Here is a 19,962-nt window from a genome sequence, read left to right on the forward strand (position 1 = left end):
TGAAGTAGGAGATTACTTTCGGCTGTTCTTGTGCTTGGCACTGCGTAGGTCACATCAGTCTTCTAGAGTTCTAGGCTTAGGTATCTTCTCACATGCTTCATTCCTTTGTGAGTTTTGTTTGAAGGGTTGATGACACCTTCTGAACATCTTGCATCTTGTTGGAACTCTCCATACACTCACTGAGAAGACTGGCACAGCCTGGCTCTCAAGTCTTGCCAGATGTGCATAGAATTGCTCCACTTTCCCTCAGTCTGGGGCAATGGGACTCAGTTACATGTTGATTAGCCATAATAAAGCCGTGTATAATTATTTTCCTAATTAGTCATTAATAATAGTTAACTCTGTAATGACAACACAGTTTCAGAGCATGGTAAATATACTGCTGACTATGAAATCTAATGAAAACACACTGGCTTCTTATCTTTTACAAAAGATGATAATCCTGCTTGATAGTATTACAGCCACTCATGCTAGATGCTAGCTTCCTTTCACTTTGTTTTCCTAGTTCTGATTCTTAAATTATATTATACCTAATTGGTAGAAACTTCTAAAACTAGAGTGAATTGTAGTAATTTTTAAATAAGTGAGGTCCTTAGATATCTAAAGACTGATAGTAAAAAAGTTTCATTGCATCATGTATAGCAGAAACTTTCTTATAACAGAGATGCTGTGAATGCTAGGAGAAATCAATGCATGCAGATTGATTTTTCTTAGGTCTTTAAATGTTTAAGCCAGCACCTGGCCTTTATAATATCTCTTGGTTGTAGGTAATAGCTGGGAATTTCAGATGAAGGATTACAACTTCTGAGTTAGTTATGCTACCCCGAATGATCCATTGGATGTGGTTGAAAATGCCAGTCTTAAATGTATTCATGGGATTAGGAAGGAATACTTCTTTGCCTGAAATCTTGTGGGTTAGCTTTAGTACTTACTGTAGTCAGTCTATATCTTTGAAATATTGAGCTGTCTGACAGCTTAAAATCCTAAGTTTCCTTTAAACTTGAGCCTGGCTTTGGAGGTGAAAGGGGTGGTATGGAGTTGGATTTTATGTAAGGCTCTCTGAAGAGAATTCACTGAAGTGCTTTTGCTGGCAGGACATAAGGAAGGCTAGTAAGCTGCTTCCTCTGAGGTTTTCTTGGGGTTTGCTCTTAGCCTAGATCAACATTTAGTCAGATAATTTACATCAGGGCCACTGGGGTCTCTTGTTGGACCTTGTTGAAGTCATCCTTTTCCTTCCATGAAGAAATGTGGAAGAGACCCAAATGGAAAGTCCAGATTTTGTTAAACCATTTGAGTATTAGGAAAAGCCTTGATTTTCTTATTCTCTGAATTCCCAGTTTGATGCTTATTTTTCCTCTAAGTTGGAGGACTTAGTTTTTATAAACATTATTTGATCAAATGTTACCTAATAAGATTTCTTTGTGAATACAGTTAGTTACCACAGATGTATTGAAAATAAATTCTATGGAAGAATACTGGTCTACCACAGAATCATTATTTCCAGGTTAAATGTAAACATTTAAGCAAGCACTGTGAATTACAATGAAGATAGCAGTAGGCAGTAGAGACATGGGGTTAGTCCTCAATCTGTTCGCTAATTCTGAGCAGATTTCCTTTATTAGTTTTTTTTCCCCCATTCCACACATTTTAGTTAGTTTTACCTGCCTCTGCCTAACTCAGAGATCCAATGAGATAAGAGTTCCGACACTGTTTATGAATTACATTCCACACACAGATTTTATCATTAGTATAAATATATTTAGTGCAGACCTTTTAAAACTTGATGAAATATATCACAATTATAAAAGGCATTTAATGAAAAATGAGATGCTTGCCAGACTTTGAAGGTATATGTCAAAAAATAAATGTATAAAGAAATGCTTTAAAGACCATGGTAGAAAAGATGATATCTGAGCTTCAAAAAAAACTTTGACCTGAAAAGTGCAGAGAGAATGAGAGTGAGCATTCCAAACTGAGAAAATCTAGTGTGAAAAAATACAGGCCAGGAATGGACTTGACATGTTCAGGAAATTGAAAGGAAGTGATGTTCATTTTAAGTTGCTGCTGCTGCTGCTGCTAAGTCACTTCAGTCATGTCCGACTCTGTGTGACCCCATAGACGGCAGCCCACCAGGCTCCCCCATCCCTGGTTAAGTTCCCCTTTATTACAAGTATAAAAATGAAAACTTGAAGAGAATGACAGTATTCTGAACTTTATTCCATAGTAATAAGAAAAGGCTCATATAGCTTGCATCTGAATTAACTTAGAATTAGCAGGTTTAACAGTAACTTAGGAGGAAACTAAGTACTTAAGGGCTCAGGAGGATACAGAATAAAATTAGGATCATTTTTCTTGGTTCCATTAGAGAAGACTTTCTGGAGAAAGGGATTTTAGAAGGAAGTGATAAAAGTAGATTTGTAGAAATGTTGAAATTAAAAAAAAAGTCTTTTACATAGCAGGGATTTGGGAATAGCTGATTAGATGGTATGACCAAAAGTCAGGTCTGAACTGTAGTCTTTAAAGAGGCACATTAAAGCTACAAGGAATGCTGATTTGATTTCATTCTCCATTCATCTTGGTTCATCTTTCCCCATGGTCCTAGAGCCACATGAAAATCTGCAGCCAAGTTGTTTGGTACCTGTTACCTGTTCTGCTCTCTGAAGTTCCCTGCTACCCAGAAATAAGGGGTTTTTGTTCTGTTTGACATTTCCCATTTTCCGACCCATGCCCCCCTCTTCCTATTTCCTCACAAAAGAAGTTGTTTTTTGTTTTTTCTTCAAAATTCCAATAAGACTGCTGATCATTCCTAGCATGTTGGTTTCCCTGCCTTTTCTTTTTGACTTTCTCTCATAAAGAGTATCTTTCTCTCTCCTTTCAGCCATAGGAGCTTAATCTTTTTTTACAATCCAGGACTTCAGAAATTACCTTTCTTGCTAACATCACTGGCTCGTTTCTGGTTTTCATTTAGCATGTATGTATTTCCTTGTATTGCTGTCTCTGTTTTTCCTGCTCTGTCTTTCTCTTGCTCGAGTGAGCGCATTGTAAAGGGGCTGTGTGTTGTAACTTGCATCACATTGCTGGGGTTCTCTGCAAACGTGGTTGGTGATAACATCACAGACTAATGGTCCATGTGACTTTGACTCAGTCTTGTATAGACTCATGGTTTGCCGTTCTGTGTGTTTGTTAATTTTGAGTGGAAAATCAGATCTGGGTAAATGTGTCCAACATCCTGACATGAAAGTCAGAGCCAGTAAATGTGTAGAAACTGGTAACATAGCTTTGTAAAACTATTAAACAGCAGAGACTGTTTAAGTTGGTAAATAAGTACCATATCTCTAGTTTTTACTTTCAGGCTCAGATGTTATACTTAATACATAGTTGTTGAATGGATGCTGGCTTAATTTACTTAAGCTGTAGGTCTTAATTTGGTATTTTAAAATATCTTTAGAATATTATCTTGAAAAACAGGGCCATTGTCTCCCTAGTGGTTAAAGGATAATAAAAAGAATCTCATCATTTTCTCTTAGGAAAAGAAAAACTTGTTTTTTGTTCTGTTTGTTGTTTCTCTTTTTTCCTTCATAAGAGGACAGAGAGAATAAGATGGAAATCATATCTGGTGAAACCTGGATTGGAAAAATCTCAGGGAAGATTACCCTCCAAGATTCATGTTAGACTTTTCAAGTGTTTATTAAGGCTTGCTCAGGTCTTTTATCTACTTTGACATTTTATGCTAAATGTTTTACTTATCTTATCCTCCACGTTTCTTTCTATAGCAGCTTGCCTGGCCCTATTCAGAAGCTGAGAAAAATGCTAAAGATCAGGACCTAAAACTGTTCATTTTTGACAAGGCTTAAAGAATAAGGGTGAAGGAGCAGTTGTGTAAGGAGACCACTGACACTTTTCTTTTTTCTCTTTTCTTCTTCCTTCAGCTCAAGCCAGGGCAGAACAGCTGCAGGGACAGTGACAGTGAAAGCGCCAGTGGAGAATCCAAAGGCTTCCACAGGAGCAGCTCCCGGGAACGGCTCAGCGACGTAAGTTAGAAAGAAACTAAAACCACCAGACCGCACATCCCTTGAGTCCAGTTTCAGTTCACCAGCACATCCCTTCACGTCATTTTGTAAATATCCAAGCATTTATCCTCTCTTGGCAGACACATATTTGAGCCTTGCTTTATAGTATTGTTCTGTTTTCTAGTTCGACTTAAAATGTATTTTAAAGAATTATAAGGTTGGTTGGGCATATCTATCAGCTTAGAAACAATAGATTCCAAAAGGAAGTGATAATGCTTTTTGGTATCAATGTTACAAATGAAAGAACTAGTCTGGCAGTGCTGCAGCTGGGAGATGACGTACTTAAATGTGGGCCTTTTGTCATTTTTCACCTGTGAGGTCTGTAACAGCCCCTTTCTTTCATTTTATTCCTGTTGGAAGGGATGACTAACCCACCACTTACTTGACAAGTAAAGGAATTAAAATGTCCTTCTGATCTCTAGAGGAAACCCCCCGTGAGCACATGCTGCATGCCTCTTAAGGGGGTCTGTCAGTCTTCTAGACCTGTTCTAACCACTCTCCAGGCCCCTATGCACCAGCAAGGCACAGAACCACTTCTGCCCTCTTGGGGTCGCCTCACACCCCTCCCTAATGTGTCGTTGAACAGTATCCTTGAGCCATCTTTGCACCTGAGAGCAACATTTTTAAACTTTCCTTTAAAATAGATCAAGTAGGGGGAAAATTTTATTCGTGATAGCAAGAAAGGAACATTAACAGATTTAGACAGTATTCTTTTTTTCCTCCCAATCTGTTTATTTGCAAAAAATTTTTACTAGGGGAGGAAAATAATTCTACTGTCACTAAAAAAATAATTTGGGTAACCCATTGAAGAGCATTCCCAGAAATAACAACGTTTTACCTTTTGTGATTAGCATACTCAATTTGGGAATTTCCCGTTTCTTTTCTTTTTTCTCTTCTTGTCTCTTCTCATCACTTCTTTCCCTCTCCCTCTCTCCACCTTCCCTCATCTTTCTTTCCTTTCTTCCTTTTTTTTTCCAGAAGCTACAGATTACCCTTTAGTCACCACAGGTGGTGAGTTCAGGATTCTAACCACCTTTCTTTTTTCTTTTTAAATTGAGTTATAATTAATATGCACTTCCTTGGTAGCTTCACTGGTAAACAATCTGCCTGCAATACAGGAAACCCCAGTTTGATTCCTGGGTCAGGAAGATCCCCTGGAGAAGGGATAGGCTCCTCACTCCAGTATTCTTGAGCTTCCTTGGTGGCTCAGACAGTAAAGAATCCACCTGCAATGCGGGAGACCTAGGTTCAACCCCTGGGTTGGGAAGATCCCCTGGAGGGGAGGGCATGGCAACCCACTCTGGTATTCTTGCCTGGAAAATCCCCATGGACAGAGGAACCTGGCGGGGTGCAGTCCATGTGGTCATAAAAAGGTGGACACGACTGAGTGACTAAGCACAGAACAGCAGCATATAATTAGTATATAGTACCACATTAGTTTCAGGTGTACAGCATAGTGATTTGATATTGTTTATACATTATGAAATGATCACCACAATAATCCAGCTTTCATCTATCACAATACAAGTTTGTTATGGTATCATTGTCTGTATTCTCTATGGGTTCATTTACATACCTGTGATATATCTATTTTATAACTGGAAGTTTATACTTAATTCCCTTTACTGATTTTGTCTGTCCACCCTCCCACGGTCACCTCCCTACTCTTTGACAGCCACTCATTTGTTCTCCACGTCTGAGTCTGTTTCTGTTTTGTTTGTTCGTTTGCTTTGTTTCGTAGATTCTATGTATGAGTGAAATCATATGGTACTCATTTTTCTCTGTTTGACTTATTTCACTTAGCATAGTATCCTTCAGTATATCTATGTTGCTGCCACTGAGATTTCATTCTTTTTAATGGCTGAGTTGTCTTCCTTTGTATGTGTGCATCAGTGTATAGTATTTTTTTATTCATTTATCTGATGATGAACATTTAGGTTGCTTCATATCTTGACTGTTGTAAATAGTGGTGTGTGAATGCAGGGGTACACATATATATATATATTTTGATTTACTGTTTCTGTTGAAGTAGAAGTAGAATTGCTGGATCATATGGTAGTTCTATTTTCAGTTTTTTGAGTAATCTTCATACTATTTTCCATAGTGGCTACACAGATTTACATTCTCAACAGCCATGCACAGTGATTCCCTTTTTGTCCACCAACACTTGTTGTTTCTTGTCTTTTTGATACCAGCCATTCTAACCGGTGTGAGGTGATAATCTCATTGTGGTTTTGATTTGCATTTCCCTGCTGATTAATGATGTTAACATTTTTCATGTGCCTATTGGCCATCTGTATGTCTTCTTCGAAAAATGCCTATTTAGGTTCTCTGCGTATTTTTTTAAAAAATCAGGTTATTATTTTTTTTTGACATGGAGTTCTATGAGTTCTTTATACATTTTGGGTACCAACCCCTTATCAGAAATATCATTTGAAAATATCTTCTCCAAATCAGTGTTACATTTTTGTTTTGTTGGTAGTTTCCTTTGCTGTTCGAAAAGCTTTTTAGTTTTGTATAGTTCCATTTGTTTATTTTTGCTTTTTTATTGCCCTTTCCTGAGGAGGTATACCCCCAAAAAATTGGTAAGACTAATGTCAAAGAGATTACTGCCTGTGATTTTTTTTTTCTAGGAGTACTATGCTTTCAGGTTTTATACTTAAGTTTTTATCCATTTTGAGCTTATTTTTCTACATAATATGAGGAAGTGGTACACTTTCATTCATTTGCATGTAGCTGTCCAATTTTCCGAACTCTATTCATTAAAGATAATCTCTTTTCCCTATCATTTATTCTTGCCTCCTCTGTCATAGACCAATAGACCATGTGAGCGTTGGTTTATTTCTGTGATTTCTGTTCTGTTTCATTGACCCACGTGTCTGTTTTTGTGCCAGTACCACAGTGTTTTGATTACTATAGCTTTGTAGTATAGTGTCAAGTCTGGGAGCCTCATACCTTCAACTTTGTTGTACTTTCTCAAGATTGCTTTGGCTTAAAAATGAGACAGAGTTCAGAGTCTCTGAGTTTCAAGAAGCAGTAGAGTGAGTATATAAGTGCTCTTTATATCATAAAGAGCAAAACCCTTCCCTGTTTGTTTTCTCCTTTTTTAATTTTCTAAAGTAGTTTTCTTGATTATGCTGTACAAGATGATCCAGTGTATTATAGGGAAAAAATATTATGGCTTATTTTTTCTTTAAAAAATAGAAATTAAGCTTTACTAATATTCAATTTAATAAGTAAGGAGTAGTTCTTATATATAATTCATAAACAGGTATTTTAGGGGTATGCACTAAAAACTTTTTACTGTCCATTTCTCTGTCAGCCAAGGTGGGCAACCCTAAGACACAGAGATCTTCTGTACCTCTCAGGAAAGGTTGTTAGATTTAGGGTGACATTTGATATTATGGACTATTAAATTCTTGGGCTTCCTGGGTGGCTCAGTGATAAAGATAAAGAATCCACCTGCCAATGAAGGAGCCATGGGTTCAATCCTTGGGTTGGGAATATCCCCTTGAGAGTGAATAGCAACCCACTCTGGTATTCTTGCCTGAGAAATCCCATGGACAGAAGAGCCTGAGTCGGACATGACCTAGTGACTGAACACACAAACAAATTTGTACAAGAATTAAGTGGGATAAACAAAAAGTATAAAATTTTTGCAGAACTCTTACTATCTTAGTTATGATTACCTTTTCTTTTAATGTGGTATAGTATCAAATATATAAATAAAGAATACTCAGTCTTTCACTGTGAGTATGAATATATATACAAGAATATTTCATTGTGTTTATATGTTTCATTAAGTTTGTGGTGGAACTGTAAATTTAAAGGTATGACTATTTCTTATCTAATTTGTTAACAATACTTAATGCTTAAATAACTGTTCTGAGATTTTGTTGTGCTTTTAATGTAAGATCATATTGACCCTGGAAATTATTCCAGGATTCATGAATCATAATTTCATCACAGAGTAGAGAAATGAAAGCACACTAGGTCAAGGGACAATAGCACAGGATTGTATAGTTATTGAGATCTTTGTTACTGGTTTCCCTGAACTTGTTTTCCTTTTGATCAAAAGAAATTGACAAAAGATATTCTGTGGTCATGGATAGAAATACTGAGTATTGTTAAGATATCAATACCCTTCAAAGCAGTCTACAGATTGAATGCAATGTCTGTGAAAATTCCAAAGTCCTTTTCTGCAAACATGGAAAATCAGACACTCCTAATCATATGAAATGGCATGAGGCCCCTAAAAGTCAACACAGTATTGAAATAAAACAATTTTGGGAGAGTCACACTTCCCAATTTCAAAACTTACTACAAAGCTACAGTGATCGAAGCTGTGTGGTACTAGGTAGTGTAAGCATATGGATCAATGGAATAGAACTGAAAGTTCAGAAATAAACTCATACATCTATAGCAAAGTAATTTTTAACATGAGTTTAATATCCATTTAATTGGGAAAGAATTTTCTCTTCAACAGATGGTTCTGGGACAACTGGATTTTCCCATGCAAAAGAAAGAACTTGGACCCCAAATCACACCATGAATAAAAATTAACTCAAGATGAATGACCTAAATGTAAGGGCTAGAACCATAAAATTCTTACAGGAAAATGAATGTAAATCTTCATGACCTTGAATTTGCAGTGGATTTTTAGATATGACATCAAAAGCACAAGTAGCTAGAGAAAATACATAGGTTGGACTTCATCAAAATTAAAAACTTATATGCATCAATGGGTATTGTCAAGAAAATGAAAAGAAAACCCAAAGAATGGGAGGAAGATATCTGCAAATCATATAACTGATAAATGTTTACTATCCAGAATATGTAAAGACTACAACAAAAAGACAAACAACTGAATTCAATAATGGGCAAAGGACTTAAGCAGATATTTATGCAAAGAAGATACACAAATAACCAGTAAGCCCATGAAAGATGCTCATCATCATAGTGATTGGGGAAATGCAAATCAAAACCAGAATGAGATATTACTTTACAGCTACTAGGATAGTTATACTTTTGAAGAAAGGAAAATAGCAAGTGTTGGCAAGAATTTAGAGAAGTTGAAACCCTCGTACATGCTGGTGGAAATATAAAATGATGAATCCACTGTGGAAAACAGCTTGACATTCCTCAAAAAGCTAAACAGAATTACCATACATGCCACCAATTCTCCTTTTAGGTATATACCCGAACACCAGGGCCTCAAAGAGATACTTAAATGCCAGTTTTCACTGCAGCATCATTTATAGTAACCAGAAGATGTAAACATCCCAAGAGTTCATCAGCAGGTAAATGGATGAACAAAAAGTGGCATATATGGACATGGGAGTATTAGCCATAAAAAAGAATGAAGTTCAAGTCTTGAAAACATTATGCTTAGTGGAAGAATCTAGACATAAAAACACAAATATTTTCTGATGCCTCTTACGTGAAGTATCTAGAATATGCAAGTTCCTAGAGGCAGAAAGTAGAATGGGAGTTTCCAGGTACCCATAGTAGGGGTAGGGAAGTGTGAAAGATGAGAGTTATGGTTTAACTGTAACAAAATTTCTGTTTGTGGTGACGAAATAGTTTTGGAAATAGTTTTGATAGTTGCATAGCATTATGATATAACTGATGCCACTGAATTGTACACTTAAGTTAAAATATTGCATTTTATTTTATATGTGTGTGTATATATATATTACCATAGTAAAAAATTTCAGAAAAAATACTAGGGCTGTAACAATCCTGTCAATCTTGTGTCAGGTCAGTCTGTGATATAGTTTGGGTTTATGTTGCTTATTATTAAAATTCATACTTCTTGTAGCACTATTCGGAGAAGGCAATGGCAAGCCACTCCAGTACTCTTGCCTAGAAGATCCCATGGATGAAGGAGCCTGGTGGGCTGCAGTCCGTGGGGTCGCTAAGGGTCGGACATGACTGAGCGACTTCACTTTCCCTTTTCACTTTCACTCATTGGAGAAGGAAATGGCAACCCACTCCAGTGTTCTTGCCTGGAGAATCCCAGGAATGAGGGAGCCTGGTGGGCTTCCGTCTATGGGGTCACACAGAGTCGGACACGACCGAAGTGACTTAGCAGCAGCAGCAGCGGTAGCACTATTAAAAGATGAAAGAAGGAGAAATAACACACATGAAAAAGAAAAGGGAAGAAAAAGAAGTAGGCGACTTTTAGTGAAATGTTTCAAAACCTCCAGTCACTTATTTCCTTCACATGAATAGTTGTGAGGTTTCAGAGCCTTACCTCAGCCATTGCAATCTAAAATCTTTGAGATGGATACCTTTGACAGGTCAAGTCACAAAATGACTCTTTTGGGTATGAGGGCAATGTCTACCCCCATGTTATTTTAAAGAGTAAAGATACTTCCTTTTTTTGTTCTTAAAGGAGAACTAGTAATTAATTATTTTAATGACCATCAGAAAATGAGGAGATAGAGTCAAAGACCACTACTAGTTTTTGTTTGCTAAAATATCTCCTTGTTGCTCCTCACCATGCTTATGCTTTCATTACTTTCTTGAACAGGTGGAAAATAGTTATCACTGTTTCGATGTTCATATTCTACTAACTGTGTAATCTGTGTCATTTTTGAGTCTGTTTCTATTGATTGGTTTTTTTCCTCATTATGAATTGTACTTTCTGGCTTTTGTCTGTGGCTGACTTTTTTTTTAAGATGCCAAATATTTGGAATTTTTTTGTTTTTGATGAGTGCTGGATATTTTTTATTTTCATAAATACTCTTGAGCTTTTTTCTGGAATACAATTATGCCACTTGGAAATATTTTTATTTCTTCTGAGGTTTGCTTTTATGCTTTTCTGGGTGGAACATCCAGAACAACCTTTAGGACAAAGTTTGTTTTTCCCCAGTACTGAAGACTCTGCCTAATTCCTGATGTGGACAAGGTTTTCCCACTCTGGCTGGTGGGAGTGCCAGTTATCCCCTGCCCTCTGTGACTCTGGCGGTCATTCTCCCTGCTGCCTCCCGGTGGTCAATCCCTTTCCCATGTTGTCGCATGGATGTGCTGATATGGACTCCGGTGATGACGAGAGGGAAGATGTCTCCTGGTTTCCTGCCTCTCTCACTGGGAACCTACCTTTTCTCCCATCCCCTGCTTTGCAAATTTCAGCTGACTTGGCTTCTTCTGACCGTCAACTCTACCTTCTCAACTCAGGGATTCTTCTGGGATCCATCTGGGTTACCCCCAGTCACCCTACTGTGGCATGAAAACTCTCTCCAGGGACTATGCTAGGGCAGTTGTAAGATTTATTTTGTTTTCTTTCTGTCTCTCTAAGATCACTACACTCCTATTGCCCAGTTTCTTAAAAAGTTTTTTTTTCCACATATTTTGTCTAGTCGTTTTAGTTACTTAAAGTGGGAGAGTGAATTTAATCCCTGTTAGTTTACAATGCCCACTCTAGAGTTTAAGCTGAGATGAAATTTTCTTTCAGTCTTCCAGTCACTTGAATGATATTTTTAGAAGCTTTGGAAGTTGAGACTTACCTCAAGTGCCTCTAATCAAGATAACTATGTTATTCCAGCTTTGTTTCTTTCTTTTTTTTTTTTCAATTGGACAGGCAAAAAGATTAAGAAAAAAGAATTCCAGTGTGGCTGGAGAATTTGACTCATGGGTAAAGCTCAAAAACCAAATGTGCTTGGCTTTTCCAAATTATGTGTCTCCACAGCACATTGCCAGGAGGGAATACTAGGCTCCAGAGACTCTCACATTGTCCACATCAAGGAGAAACAGTAACTTGTTTAGATTAGTCACTAAGGAAAAAGTTAAGGGGAGTAATTGACTATATAAATATTCATGATGAGTTATTCAGAGGGGAAAGTATTGCTTCTAAAACAGAATTTTGTAACTGAGGAAATTGTCAAAAGTCTTGAGATAAACTTACTTAAAGACTTAATACATAGAGCAAAACCTCAGATTTTGAAGTGATCATGGGCATTTGTTACAAACAGACCAAGTTTTAATGGCTAGCTTGCTATTTATTATCCATGTGACCTTGAGCAAAAAACTTGATCTTTCCAAACCTTGGTTTCTTTTTCTGTGAAATGGGGGTCATTTCATCTACCTTGTAAGGTTTCTTTTAAAACTTACCTGGTACCATGTGTTTGAATTACTTTGACAGTTCTTTGCACATTCACTGTGCTCAAAAATGTTAATTCCCTTCTTTTACATCAGATTTATACTTACCGTAGGAGCCTTTTGTAAACTTTCTGATTTGAATTCCCTTGTAGCTGTCAGTTCCACAACACCTGCTTGTCTCAATCATGACAATCATGATAAACACCATTTTCCTCTCAAAAAAGATCTTCCTTATACCCCGTTTTCTCAAACCTGAGCTCTTCTATTTCCCTATCGCCATACTGGATCTCAGAGCTATTACCTTCAAATCTGAACTCTTTTCCCTCCTCCTAGTTAACCTGTTTATGTAATCACTCTCCTGTTTCTGAGGAAGCATTTGGCTGTGATTATCTTCACCTTTACATGACTGGTGCTCAAATGCCCTTATCATTTCTTACATAGATGGTCCCTGTGGCCTCCCAATGATAAAATCTGACCCACCTCTGTTTCCTTTGCCCTGTTACTCTACAAAGCTTCCACAGTTGTTGTTGTTTTTTAAAAATATTTATTTACTTATTTTCTTTATTTGGCTGCACCAGGTCTTGGTTTTGGCATGCAAAGTCTTAAGTCATTCATGTGGGATCTAGTTCCCTAATCAAGGATCGAACCTGAGCCCCCTGCGTTGAGAACATGGAGTCCCAGCCCCTAGACTGGATGAGTCCCAACAGTTGTTTTCCTGAGAGTCAGAACTCACTATTAAACTGTCTTGTTTAAGATCCTGCCAACGAAGTTCCACACTCCTGAGGCTATTAGCAGAATCTTCCACTAGGATGTATGAAGCTACTTCTTCATCCTCCCTTTCTTCCTCTGCTTCTCTATGGTTTGTACCTCTTACTTGTTTCTTCTTGAGTACTCTTTTTTTTTTTTTTCTTCTATAGCCCAATTGCACTTCTAGCAAACTCTTTGTGCCTCCACCCTGTGGAAATAAACTCCGTTAATGCTTTATTCAGATAACTACATGGATGTGACTAATTTCTCTCTGAAAGAAATTAGGGTCAGAATTTTAATTGTGAAAAGGCAAATATTTCATACTTTTAAAATGTTCAAGATGTTGAAAGAATTGAAACATTTCAAGTTAGGTGAAAGGGGAATGCGTGTAACTATTATGCAATACAATTCTCTAATCTTATTGTTCTGTAGCTCTTTGGTCCATTTAATACCACAGTTGATGCATTTTTTTTCTGCTCCTTCTTGAGACGTCCCTTCTCCTATCTCGAATCTCCCAGGTTTCGGGGTTTTTATTGGTTTGTCTATCCCACTGTCTCAACACCCATCCATCTATGCAAGCATCTGTCCTAGCCTCCTTTCTTCCCACCCAGCACCCACACCTTTATTGCCAGATTTACTAGCTACTCTTAAGGAAGAAACAGTCACAGTCCATACCATCAATGAACTTCCCTATATTTAAGTAAAAAACCTAATCCAGACCTGTTACAGACACTTGGTATTCTGTTTCTCCTTTCTTCTCTTTTTCTATTTTTGTCATATTTTCATTTTCCCTACCATTTTGTTTATGTCTGTTGCATTTCCTGTATCATATTTTTATGTTTCCTTGGATTCACCAGTGTTTTGATTGTCCAGGAGCATTTATCTAATACCTTCTAAGTGTCAGGTGTAGTTCTGGACACTTGAGGTTGAATGGGGAACAAGATGTAACCTTTGGCCTCATGAAGCTTCTCCTCTATTGAGGGAAGCAGACAGCAAACCTGAGAGCAAACAAGAACATTATTTTTGATGTAATACATTTTATGAAGTAAACAAAGCAGTAGTGGGGGGTGGCAGGGTGTTGCCACTTTAACTGGAGTAATTGAATTAGTCCTTTTTGTCCTGGTGATGTTTAAACTGAAGCCTGAATGATGAAAGGAGGGAAGAACATTTAGGCAAGATAAGTGACAATATCATGGCCTTGACTCAGGAGTAAGCCTGACATGTTTAAGTGTGAGGGGTAGGGGAGGCCTTTGTGGCTAGAGCAGAGGGAATGTATACAGGAGCTGATCACATGATATTTTCTAGTTCATAGTAAGGAGGCTACAGACTCTCTTAGTTTCCTGGGCGACTGTAATGCATGATCACAAACCAGGAAACTTAAAACAAATTTATTATTATCTTGTAGTTTTTAAGGCTGGAGGTCCAGCATTAAGTGTTGGCAGGGCCATGGTTTCTCTGAAGTCTCAGAAAGGAGTCCTTCCTTTGCTCTACTGGCTTCTGGTTGGTTTTTACAGTCCTTGGTGATGCTGGCGTATAACCACGTCACTTCACTGTGTGCCTCTGTTCACATGGGCTGTTACTTTGTTTGTAGCTCCATACCTCTGATTCCCTTATAAGGAGAGCAGTCATTGGATTTAGGTTCCACCTAAATCCAGTATGACCTCAACTTAATTGCACCTGCAAAGTCCCTGTTTCCAAACCAGGTCGTTTATATCAGTCAGGGTTCTCAAGAGAAGCAGAGCCAATAAAATGTATAGACTTAAACAGTTATGGAGATTCACAAGTCTCAAAATGTGCAGTCAGCAAGCTGGAGACCCAGGAGAGCTGATGGTCAGTTCCATTCTGAGAACCAGAAAGACTCGAAGGCTTGACACCCCAGAAAAGTCTGTGTGTCAGTCTGAGCCTGAAAATGGGGGAAAAATACTGTTTCACTTTGAAGGCTGAGTCAAGGGAATTCCCTCTTAATTTGAGTACGGCCATCCCTTTTTTTCTGTTAAACTGATTGGATGAGGCCCACTCATGTTATGCTTTACTTACAGTATGCTTTACTCATCCTGTTGGTTTAAATGTTAAACTCATCCAAAAACACCCTCAGGGTACCACCCAGACTAACATTTGAGCAGATATCTGGTTACCCAGTGGCACAATTAAGTCAATGCATAAAATTAACCCTCACAATCACATTCTTAGGTTCCAAGAAGGCCCTGTAATTTTAGTGGGACACTATTTAACCTACCATATAAATTAGTATTTAAAAAGCCTCTCAAAGGTATTAGAAGGAATATTGTAATTTTTTCTTCAAAATGTTTACTTTTCCTTTTTTGTGAATAACTCCAGATAGAAATGAAAGCAAGAATGAAATTAGGGGGGAAGCCAGAAGGCTGCTGAATAGAGACGAGAGCTGGCAATGACTTGAAATGGATTGTAACAGGTTGAAAATTGAATTCGGAAGTGACCGTCTCCACCCCTGATGTTTTTTCAAGTTGTGCCCACATTTTTACTTCCACTGGTGGCTCATTTCTCTATTTAAATATATTTTGCATCTTTGTAAGTTATCAGTAATCTTATCTCCAAGGCACATTTCTTAGGATTAAAATTTTAGGTTCTTTTAATTGTTATTGTTTTCTAAAACACTACAGAAAATAAATGAGCTCGTCTTGTGACCTTTGTAAGAAATATACTTGGCCAAGTGATTCTTGGCATGATCCTTCTACTTTTTACTCCCAAGAAGAAAAAGTATAACATGAGGGTGAATAGGCAGGGATGTCAGACACACATGATAATTTGGAAGAATTTTAAAATACTATATTTAAATTAGCCCTAGGTCAAAGCTTACATTTTCCTCTGGGGTGAAGCACACATCCATCACATGCTTAGGGAACCATACTAGTAGCCATGGCCTCTCTGTGTAGATCTCTAATGAAAGGGGTACATCTATTTTGGATGGATAACTGGTTTTTGAAATCCCTTGTTCTAGGTAAGATGTTAAAACAGAAATGTTAAGTTTAATGAGTAGCTTCAACGATAGCTTAGTGACAGAGATGGAAAGAAAGTCAGGTGGGGGGCAATGAGAGGAGTAGAATGAGCATGCATTTAATGAATATCTACTGGCAGACTTGAATGTCAGCAGCAACATTCTCCTTCCTGGAAAATGTCTTTCAACTGTGCATCCCATTACTATTCCTGCAGCCCATGTAGCTTGGAGATTGAGGCAGAGTGTGTTTGTAAGAAAGCTCTCCTTTACAACTTAATGAGTTCGAGGTAGGTGATTTGCAGAGATTGCTGGAGCAGTGGTCAAATCTGGGAAAAACAAAAAAACAAATGAAAAGACCATGTTAAACAGGAGATAGCTTATAATGAGCCTGGAAATCACATATCCAATAGCCAACTGTCTGAAATTTCTTCATATTCTTGTCTTCTCATGGAAACCACTAAAAACTTTCTCTTACTCTGTTTTCTCAGTCTCTCTATACTTCTCATTTCTACCTAATACATTGAAAATATGAATGAATTGGCAACTCTAACACTTAAAGAAACAAGATTTTCTTAAAGAAATAGAAGCAAAGTCTTTTTCATTATTCAACAAACATATTTGCCTAAATGTGTGTATATGATGTGACTTCAAATGCTTTTAAATTCAAGGATGCTTTTATTTATTGCATTAAAAAATAGTTTTTCAAGCCTCATTTTGACTTACACCCTTTTTTAGATTCTGTGGCCACTTTTGCCGTATAGTTTGGACAATGTATGCAGTCTCTGTCCAAGCAACAAAAGTGGAAGCCCCTTCCTCTCATCATAAATTGGGGAAGCACAGAAAGTTAAAATTCAACTTGATTTCATCAAATGGTTCAGTGGTCAGGGCATCACCACCTATCTGCTTTCCTGAACCCTTCCTTCATGGTGTCTGTCTCCTGTAACATGAGAAAACAATAATAATCCCTAGATGCACATCTGTAAACAAATAGCTATAGAAACATAAAACATTTCCAACAGTAAAAAAGCTATTTTTAAATAGTTATTTCATTCTTATAGCATAATCTGGGGCTTTCCTAGTGGCTCAGGTGGTAAAGAATCTGCCTGCAGTCCCTGGGTGGGAAGATCCCCTGGAGAAGGGAGTGGCAACCCACTCTTGCCTGGAAAATCCCATGGACAGAGGAGTCTGGCGGGGCCACTTTCCTTGGGGTCACAAAGAGTCAGGCACAACTGAGCTACTAACAACAATGTGCCAGATTATGGGACATAAACTTGCCCATGGTTTAAGTTGTTCATGGAATTTGTGACTTGGAAAAATGTTAAAACTATCAGATATTTTCAGCTTTTAAGTATATACTTAGATTAAGTATAAATGACAGAGACTTTTCTGGACTTTTGGTTAGCAAGGCCTGAGGCATGTAGTATGTGATCTGAACTGTCAGTGAAACCCTGACTCTCCCCTATTGCTGGTCTCAGAACTTCTATTATACCTCTGTCTGATGGTGAAGGACCAGGAGTAGCATCCCACTGAACACAGGGCCTTAGCAGATTCTTGGGCTTATAGAACTGAACCAAGGAGAAATCACTTTATTTCTGAAATGTTTCTGTTCAAGTTTTCCAGCAATGATTGAAGGGAGCTGGCCATCGGACAAGAAAAACATAGTGGAGAAAGGAGTTAGAGGGGAGGAAATGTCAACGCCATGGACATTTGGCAAAGTAGATTAGAAGGGTTTTTCTATGAACTTTTCTGCTCGGTCCAGAAATTATAGCTGAATGCCACAAATCTTTTTATTGAAAAAAAAAAAAAATGGTGAGTCCAAATGTGGGTAGCCTCTGACTCTCTGGTTCTGTATGCTTTCTAGCAAAAGTTGAAACTCCAGTGGACCTTTAATATACGTGAGGATCGTGTGTCTGTTCCTTCATGTGTCTATCTGTGCTCGTGTGTGTGTGCATGCGTGTGTATGTGAGGGGGATGTTGTCAGGCAGGGTTCTTAAATGCTTTGTTGCATTATGTTAATTCCTCGGCAGTGCAATCAAATTCATGTCGTAATTAAAGCTGTCAGTTGGAAGGCAAGCCAATCGCCACGAAAACACAGCATAACAAATGAAGTGAAATGATTCTGCGTGTAGCTATACAATGCTTCGCCAGGCATGAAATTAAATAAGTAATTTGATGTTGACATCAGAAATTGAAATGATACCCACTGTTCCCTCATTCAGTCAGACCTGCATAAACAATAGCCAGAACAAATATGCACAACAAAGCTCTCTTCTCCACCCAGCTCCCTGAGTAATGTACAATATATATGCAAAATGAGTATAACAGAGCTTCCCGGGACCTGAAGGATGTCATTTTCTTGGTGTACAATAAGATGATATGTATGTGGGGGTGGGGAGGTGGGCTTGAAGGGGTCCTTCCGCTTCTGGGATAAAATACATTTGCAGAAAGGGGGAAAAAACACTGAAATGAAACAAGTCCCATGCTCTCTCTGAGTAATTCTTCGTAAAATGAGTTTGCCTCCCAGGGGCACGACTCCAAACTGGTGGAGATCTAACTTGACTTTTTCTTTCCTGTGTTGGGCAGGCGTGGCGGGGGGGCGCTGAAAACAGGTGATTCCATCACATGGCTAATCATTGCTCTGAGGAGCCGTCTCCATGACTACGGTTGCTCTCCCTACGTACAGTTTATACTATCACAAATGCAGCAAGGTTTCTGAAAATCCAGTCCAGTGTCCAGGATCACATATCTAGGTTCTTTATTCCCCCAGGCCTGTCTGGAACACTGAGGGTAAGAAAGTTTTGCTCCAGGTGCTGCATTTCAGAATGCCCTGGAGCATCACGTCCTTGTTTGATGCAGACGCTCTTTGTACTTACAGCACCGTTATTTCCTTTGCAAAACTGGTGTAAAATCAAGAATCATATCTATATTTGGAGATATGATTTTTGGAGATGTTAAGTTCACCTGAGTCCCATCCCCATACAGTCCAAGCATTCATAGATTTATTTATACATTAATTCAGCTAATACTTACTAAATGCAAGTAAGTGCAAGGCATTGAGCTAAGTGCTAGGGAAACCAGGATGAGTCAAGCAGATGGTACCTGCTACCTGTGGTTTGCAGAGCAGGGACAAGGCATTTAGGTAGATAGTTAGAGGTTGGTTACCCAAGTAACTGTTGCATCACCGTGGAAGTCCGTTCCCTTAGGTGGAAGGTGTAACAACCGGCCCAAGTCTGGCAGGGAGAGGCCTTGCTGGTACAAGGATTCCTCGCTGAGACCTGTCTCAGTGTTAGCGTTCTTTTTGTTTCAAGCTTATCTGGGGCCTCTCTCATTCAGAAAGAGGACACTGCAAATTAAAGAATTTGTAATGAGAGGTTTTAGGGGGGAAAAAACAACACAAACAGACAAGTTTAAAATTCAAACCAAGTTCTTTTTTGGGTCTCTTTCCCCTATGAAGTGATGCCCCAGGTACGTTTCAGCATCACTGTTTTTTAGTTCCCTATGTGTGAGAGCTGTGGAAGCCTAAACTGATAACTTTCGTGACTAAAACCTTTAGAAGAATGGCGCTTTTCACTACTTCCCTTTACCCACACATTCTTTGCATTTTAGTCTACTAATTATGTTTACAAAATGTCTCAGTTTTGAAAAGCGCTCTGTGTGTACTAACTGGTGCCTTGAGGGAATAAGCTGGCAAGTAGGTCACACACTGGAAAAGTCATCCAAACCCACTGGGCTTTTTATTTTCAAGGCAGTCTGGGCTTTTTCCTCTTGCCTGCCCCTTTGTGGCCACAAAACTGAGTAGCTTGAGACCAGGGCATTGAATGTCAGCAAGTCAGGGAGGCGGGCTGATGCGCGCCTGTTTAGTCTCAGTGCAGGGCGAAATGCCATCATTAATTCATTACCCAGCTGCCTGTCAAATAAATTGGCAATTACGTCCACCGCAGAAGCTTGGAATTCAGTAAATAGCACGTTAGCATCTCTGAGTTGTTGAGAGATGTAAAGGGGAAAATTAAGCAACACGGTGTTTGTATCAGTAGCAGATGACAAGGGGCCGCGTACACAGGCTATGTG

General features: G+C 38.4%; 1 protein-coding gene across 9 annotated transcripts in view; it reads left to right on the top strand.

The window, feature by feature from the left end:
• Nucleotides 1-19,962, top strand: part of AUTS2 (activator of transcription and developmental regulator AUTS2) — a 1,225,668-nt gene that overhangs the window by 529,211 nt on the left and 676,495 nt on the right. For all 9 annotated transcript variants that reach the window (XM_055409984.2, XM_055409986.2, XM_055409985.2 and 6 more), the window contains one exon: nucleotides 3,930-4,031. In XM_055409984.2, the coding sequence (XP_055265959.1) occupies nucleotides 3,930-4,031 (102 nt within the window). The remainder of the gene's footprint in view (nucleotides 1-3,929; nucleotides 4,032-19,962) is intronic.

This window comes from Moschus berezovskii, chromosome 27, assembly GCF_049115385.1.
Source record: "Moschus berezovskii isolate FMDL1 chromosome 27, NW_MosBer_1.0, whole genome shotgun sequence".
Lineage (NCBI taxonomy): Eukaryota > Metazoa > Chordata > Mammalia > Artiodactyla > Moschidae > Moschus > Moschus berezovskii.